Source organism: Tachyglossus aculeatus, chromosome X2 (assembly GCF_015852505.1).
Source record: "Tachyglossus aculeatus isolate mTacAcu1 chromosome X2, mTacAcu1.pri, whole genome shotgun sequence".
Classification (NCBI taxonomy): Eukaryota; Metazoa; Chordata; class Mammalia; order Monotremata; family Tachyglossidae; genus Tachyglossus; species Tachyglossus aculeatus.
The window spans coordinates 1,182,479-1,189,583 of record NC_052100.1 but is presented as its reverse complement, the minus strand read 5'-3'; the positions used below and the strand labels follow the sequence as shown (position 1 = coordinate 1,189,583).

At 54.4% G+C, this 7,105-nt stretch overlaps 1 protein-coding gene across 1 annotated transcript in view; it reads right to left on the bottom strand.

The window, feature by feature from the left end:
- Positions 1 to 293: 293 nt before the first annotated feature.
- The window catches only part of GATA4 (GATA binding protein 4), a 39,041-nt gene continuing 32,229 nt past the window's right edge, over positions 294 to 7,105 (bottom strand). The window contains exons 3-7 of the mRNA XM_038771004.1: positions 4,525 to 4,691; positions 4,196 to 4,321; positions 3,292 to 3,379; positions 2,853 to 2,998; positions 294 to 1,940 (exon numbers count right to left, since the gene is read on the bottom strand). Coding sequence (XP_038626932.1) covers positions 1,761 to 1,940; positions 2,853 to 2,998; positions 3,292 to 3,379; positions 4,196 to 4,321; positions 4,525 to 4,691 — 707 coding nt within the window. The 3' untranslated portion in view covers positions 294 to 1,760. The remainder of the gene's footprint in view (positions 1,941 to 2,852; positions 2,999 to 3,291; positions 3,380 to 4,195; positions 4,322 to 4,524; positions 4,692 to 7,105) is intronic.

The window sequence follows — 7,105 nt, the reverse complement described above, 5'->3', positions numbered from 1 at the left end:
GCCCCTGGTGACACGGAACTGCGAAGCCCCTTCGGATTATCCGCCACTCCACCCCCGTCCCCCCCCCCAATAATAATGATGGCATTTATTAAGCGCTTACTATGTGCAAAGCACTGTCCTAAGCTCTGGGGGGGGGGGGGATACAAGGTGATCAGGTTGTCCCACGCGGGGCTCACAGTCTTAATCCCCATTTTACAGATGAGGTAACTGAGGCTCAGAGAAGTTAAGTGACTTGCCCAAGGTCACACAGCAGACAGGTGGCGGAGTTGGGATTCGAACCCATGACCTCCGACACCAAAGCCCGGGCTCTTTCCGGTGAGCCATGCTGCTTCTCCTCAAATCATCATCATCATCCTTCGCCAGTCGCCCTTTAATGGGTCTGCCTCCCTTCCAGGCGCATTTAATAGCTTTTTTGGATACTTTAACAAAAAAAGAAAAGGAAATTAACATAGTCCGAAACAAACAAAAAAAAAGGGCCTAGTGATTTAGGGGAAAGAGCCTAGAGAAGGGAGGCGGGATATTCCCAGCTTGGCTCCCGCGCCCTGCTGTGTGACCTCGGGCAAACATCCCTGCAACTTTCTGGAACTCAGCTTCCTCATCTGTAAAATGGGGTCATGCTACCTGCTCTTCCTCCTTCACAGAAGGGAGCTAGGACAACATGAGATGGCTGAAATGTGAAAATAAAATGTATATATGTGTATATATATACACACATATGCACACAAATATTTATAGATAGATCCAGACTATTATATTATAATAATTATTACTGGCGGAGTCAAGTGGTTCAGAAGAGGAAAATTGCCACCGGTCCCTGCTGTTTCCTTAGCTAGCATCTGTGTCAGCCACCTGGGTGACAGAGGGAGGGCTCCCAGGGGTGACTTGGGACAGGCTGGGGGGGGCCACCACCAAAACCTTTCCTCTCCCGGAGTCCCACCCTCCACCCCCCTGGAGGTTTGAGCCCAGAGGAAGATCTGGAGTAAAACGGGGTGGACGCCCCTGCCCCCACCAGCTCTGTGGTTGGGTTCAGGAGACTCCCACTGCCTGCATCTGGGAAATGGGAGGGGTACATGGGACCACCTTCCAATGCTCCATCTTCTGTTCTGTTCTTCCAAGCGCTTAGGACAGTGCTCTGTACACTGTAAGCACTCAATAAATATTGGATTGATTGTTGGGGTATGTGGATCACACAATCTCTTCTGGGGGTGGGGGTAGAATTTGGGGAACAGGACAGCAGGGTGGTCTCTTAGCCTGTCCGCCTGTGTGTGCCCGTTGACCGGAGGTGGGGTGAGGACCGAAGTTGCAGTTGCCAAGGGAACGCTTTTCCCCCAGGGGAAGAAGGGAAGCAGGTTCTATCATGCAGGTGAACCCGCCTGCAGGGATCTGGCCAGGTCACCCTGAGCCAGAGATCGAGGGACAAGAGGCCAGGGTGGCAAGGGAGAGTCGTCCATGGGGGTTGGGGAGAGCGACAGCAGCCAGAAGGGAGAGGGCTAACGGGTGGGGGGGGGCGGTCATGGCAGTCACAGAAATGGTTCTGGTGGACATTAGAGCTGAAAAGGGGCCCTCAGCCAAAGGTCAAGCCTCCAGGCCTCTCTGTGGCAGAAATCATTGTCATGGGTGGCAGATTTCTCCGTTGGCTGGCAGGGAGACAACTCAGCCAACATCGCTGGAGTCTCTGGAGTCAGGTGGGGCCTTGGTGGGGTGTCCAGGGGCCCCAGCACCTCAGAAAGAGGGGTAGGAAGGCAGCTGGCGTGCTACTATTATGCAGTGATGTCCCCGTGACTTTCTGAGAAAGCCAGGCCACTCCATGAGTCCTGCTTGCTGCCGGCTGGCGAGGGCTGGCTGGCGGAGGGTGGGTAGACTTGCTGGGAGAGTTTCAGGGCTGAGAGCACCGGGTGGACTGTGGCCCCGTGGCCGGCCATCGTGCTGACCGAGAATGCCTGGAAGCAGAAGGGGCAGACTGGTGAGCGGGGAGAGGGTGCTGTCTGAGAGCCAAAACTCCCCCATCCCCGAGTCTGTCCCTGGAAACCTGGGGATCCACGGTTGGGGGAGCCCCCGGGGATGGAAGCAGGAGGCCCCCCCCAGTCCTTGGCCTGTCTCGACAGGGGAAACTTGGGCCAGAGCTTCCAGTTGTGGGGGAGGTGCCCCTGGGTCCCAGCTGTGAGGAATTGTGATGCTTGAGAGAAGGACGGCCTTATCTGACTGACCCCCTCCCCCTGCCCCAATCACCCAGCAAAGAGCCCTGCAGGAGTCTAGTACAGTGTTGTGCACACAGTAGGGGCACTCTGAAGAAGGTAGGTGTCCAGGACAATGCTGTGCACACAGTAAGTGCCCAGTACAGTGCTCTGCAAAATAAAGGTGCCCGGCACAACACTCTCACAGAGTAAAAATAATAACGATAATAGTATTAAGTGCTCACTGTGTGCCAAGCACTGTTCTAAGCGCTGGGGTAGATACAAGATAATTGGGTTGGACACAGTCCCTGTCCCACATAGGGCTCACAGTCTTAATCCCCATTTTACAGACGAGGGAACCGAGGCCCAGAGAAGTGAAGTGACTTGCCCAAGGTCACACAGCAGACAAATGGCAGAGTCAGGAGTAGAACCCATGACCTTCTGACTCTGAGGCCCGTGCTGTATCCATTTGGCCATGCTGCTTCTCTGTCACTAGGCTGCCTGACCCCCTCTCTCACTGGCTCGTTCTTTCCTGGTCAGACCCCCCCCAAGTATCCCAGCAGCCAGTGGGGATAGAGAAAGAATCCCGGAGCCTGGTCCCGTCACCCTCGGAGGCCGTGGGATGCTGCCTCCTCCCTGTTCCAGCTCCCCGAGTCTCGCACCCTGGATAGGGTGTACCTGGGACATAGGTCCAGCAGGTCCGTAGTGAGGGGAGACCCCTGGCTCCGTCTTGACCGGACGCATCTCCTCAGACCTGGCCGTGGGGACGCTGGACCCTCCAGCGTCGCTGCCAGGGGGTGGGAGGGTCTCGCTGCTGGGTGGCCCTGGGAGACACACATACACATATACATACAGACACGTGGTCACCACGGGCTCCGGCCAGCCCCTGAATCCAGACCCCTTCCTCCTCCTGGCACTGTCCCCACCTCTGTGATGCAGTGCTCACCAGAGGCCAACTGGCTAGCCCAGAGCCGGCTTCCTTGCTGTGTGGCCTCTCTGGGCCTCACCTTCCTGATCTGTGCAATGGGCAGGAAGTGCCCCCCCGTTCCCCTCCCCCCCAAGCTCCAGGGGGAGGTCCGCGAACCCCACCGGCTGGAGGGAGCAGGGAGGAACCTACCTGTTGATGTCTTGGCTTTGTTCACATTCTTGGGTTTCCGTTTCCTTGTCTGGATTCCCTCCTTCCTCATGGCCAGAGGCCGGGGCACCTGCAGAACCCGACGGCTGGAAAGATGAGTACCTGGACCAGATGGGCGACACCCCTCCCTGGCCCCCCCCATGCTCTTCCCACTCTCCAGCCCCTTTCTGCCCCAGCCCACCCTCCCAGCCGACACTGGACATATCAGGAGGTATCCATCCAGCCCCTCTGGGGGGTGTCCCTCACCAACTTTCCTGGGGACAGCATGGTGTCACGCACTCTGAGCTCACGCTGTGTAATGCACTATGCTTAATGTTGGGGTCGACATAGGATACAGTCCCGGTCCCTCATGGGACATGGTTTTCAACGTGGTTACAAGGGCTGTGGTTTCCAAGCACAGTTCTCTGCACGCACAGCAAGGTTGTAGTGTGTAGGCAACACCTTTCTGTGTACCCAGGTGGGCTGTGGCATGTGGGTACAACTCTCTTTGTGCACAAGAGGGCTGTAGGAACAACTCTGTGGGCCCAGGAGGGTTGTTGTGTATAGGTACACCTCTCTGTGTGCCCAGCAGGGCATGGCATGCAGGGAAGCCTTCCCATGTGCATAGGAGTGTTTTGGCATTTGGGCACAGGTCTCTGAGCACATCTGAGCAGCTACTGCGGGGCCAGGCTCCCCATATGGGCGGCAGGCGGAGCTGGGCTGCTCATGCCACCATCTAGGCTGGCAGCAGCCTTTGCGCTGTGAGGGGTGGGAGGTCCTTCCCAGTGGCACCTGACTCTACCGCCTGTCAGAGACCACTCACCCTCCCGCTCCCACTGTCTGTCAGGCCGAGAGAGTGTGCGGGAATTGGGGGAGGGGGGTCCCGGGGGTCTCCACAGCCGCTCACCCCGTGGAGCTTCATGTAGAGGCCACAGGCGTTGCACACGGGCTCCCCCTCGGCATTCCGGCGCCACAGCGTGGTCGTGGTTGTCTGGCAGTTGGCACAGGAGAGCCCCACACGGCGGGAGGCGGACTGCGGGCACACGGGAGGGCGGGAGGGGGGCGTCAAGGGGAGGGGCTGTGGAGAAGGAGGTGGGGTCGGGTTCACCAGGCGGGGCTGGGTGGGGGGCTGGGGGGGTGACCAAAGGAGGAGGAGGAGGGGGCATGGCTGGGCTCACCAGCCTGAGGGGCTGGGGGCACGGCCTCAGAGGAGGAGGGTGCGGGTCACGGGCTCACCAGGCGGCGCTGCGGTTTGATGAGGGGCCGGTTGATGCCATTCATCTTGTGGTAGAGGCCACAAGCGTTGCACAGGTAATGGCCGGTGCCGTCCCGCCGCCACAGCGGGGTGGACATTGCTCCGCAGTTGACACATTCGCGGCCTTCCGAGAAGTCGTCGAACATTTCTGCAGGGGGGCAGGAGGACGGGGGTGAGAGGGAGACAGGACACTCACACCCCTGCCCCCCAAATCCCAGCGCAGGCTCTGGGCACCTAACCCCCACAAAAAGGTAAATACTAGGACAGGCTCCCCACCCATCACTAGACCCCATCCAAGAGACAGGCCCCAGAGGTAAGGCAAAGGGCTGGAAAGAACCTGGAAAGGGCTGGAAAGGGCTCAATAAATACGACTGATGATGATGATGATGATGATGATGATGATGATGATGAAAGAACCATTGAGATACACTCAAATCTAGGAGGGCTTCCCACAACGGGGGGCCCCATCCTGCCGGCATTCATATATCTAATCTGTTTATTGATCTGGAACAGATTCCCCGGGCATCCGTCATGGACCTCTGCTCCCTCTCTTTCAAGGCTGGACCACAGACATGCTCCATTCATTCTCAAATCTCATGGTCTTGTTCTTGTAACTCATGTTGAGTCCAGTGGTATTCCTTTTCACACAGCCTGAAAACTGACTTTTGAAGAGAATTCACTTTCTTGGATCAAATGGCAACTTTCTATTTTATTACAGAAGAAAGTTATAGAAGCAGCGTGGCTTAGTGGAAAGAGCACGGGCTTGGAAGTCAGAGGACCTGGGTTCTAATCCCCGCTCTTCCACTTGTCTGCTGTGTGACTTTGGGCAAGCAACTTCTCTTTGCCTCAGTTACCTCATCCATAAAATGGGGATTAAATCTGTGAGCCCCACATGGGACAACTTAATTACCCTGTATCTACTCCAGTGCTTGGCACGTAGTAAGCACTTAACAAATACCATTATTATTATCATTATTATTATTACTGAGATCAGGGCTTCTATCTCTGCTGCATTCCCCCCATTGCTCTTGCTACATTTATTATTATTATTATTATTATTATTATTATTACTACTATTACAGTGACAGGCACCAGCTGGTGCTTAGTATACCCAGCACTTAGTATAGCGCCTGGCATATAGTAAGCGCTTAACAAATGCCATAATTATTATTACTTATGTATGATGAGTGGATGGATGGATGGATGGACAGATTCATTCAATTCATTCAATCAGAGTTATTGAGCAGTGTGTGCAAAGCACACATAGATGGAGTGTGGTCCAGTGCTTAACAGAGTAACAGAGTAGCAGTGTGGCTCATTGGAAAGAGCACGGGCTTTGGAGTCAGAGGTCATGGGTTCGAGTCCCGACTCCGCCACATGTCCACTGTGTGACCTTGAGCAAGTCACTTAACTTCTCTGAGCCTCAGTTCCCTCATCTGTAAAATGGGGATTAAGACTGAGCCCCACGTGGGACAACTTGATCACCTTGTATCCCCCCAGCGCTTAGAACAGTGCTCTGCCCATAGTAAGCACTTAACAAATGCCACTATTATTATTATTATTAACATTGGGATAAGCAGAGGGGTGCCACACTTGTGTGTGTGTGTGTGTGTGTGTGTGTGTGTGTGTGTGTGTGAGAGAGAGAGAGAGAGAGAGAGAGAGAGAGAGAGAGAGAGAGAAAGAGAGAGAGAACAAGAGAATCCTGTTTAGGGGATGGGATGTTGGTTCCCCTGCCAGGCACTGGGAATTGTCCAATACCAGTTGTCCAATACCAAGCCACCTGCCTGCAGGGAAACTGAATTAACCCATCAAACGTCTGCCTCTGTCTCCCAGCTCCATCCCAGCCCTAGCCAGGAAATGGCGGGGGATGACCAGTTGCCCTCCAGTCCACCACATAAGCCCAGGGGAGGTACGGACCCGCAGAGGGGCAGGGCAGGTAAGAATGGGAGCCGTAGACTGAACAGTGCTCCAGCGCTTAGAACAGTGCTTTGCACATAGTAAGCACTTAACAAATGCCATTATTATTATTATTATTATTATTATTATTATTATTACTAATCTCCTCACCGTACCTTGTTCTCGCCTGTCCCGCCATCGACCCCCGGCCCACGTCATCCCCCGGGCCTGGAATGCCCTCCCTCTGCCCATCCTCCAAGCTAGCTCTCTTCCTCCCTTCAAGGCCCTGCTGAGAGCTCACCTCCTCCAGGAGGCCTTCCCAGACTGAGCCCCTTCCTTCCTCTCCCCCTCGCCCCCCTCTCCATCCCCCCCATCTTACCTCCTTCCCTTCCCCACAGCACCTGTATATATGTATATATGTTTGTACATATTTATTACTCTATTTATTTATTTTACTTGTACCTATCTATTCTATTTATTTTATTTTGTTAGTATGTTTGGTTTTGTCCTCTGTCTCCCCCTTTTAGACTGTAAGCCCAATGTTGGGTAGGGACTGTCTCTATATGTTGCCAATTTGTACTTCCCAAGAGCTTAGTACAGTGCTCTGCACATAGTAAGCGCTCAATAAATATGATTGATTGATTTATTATTATTATTATTATTATT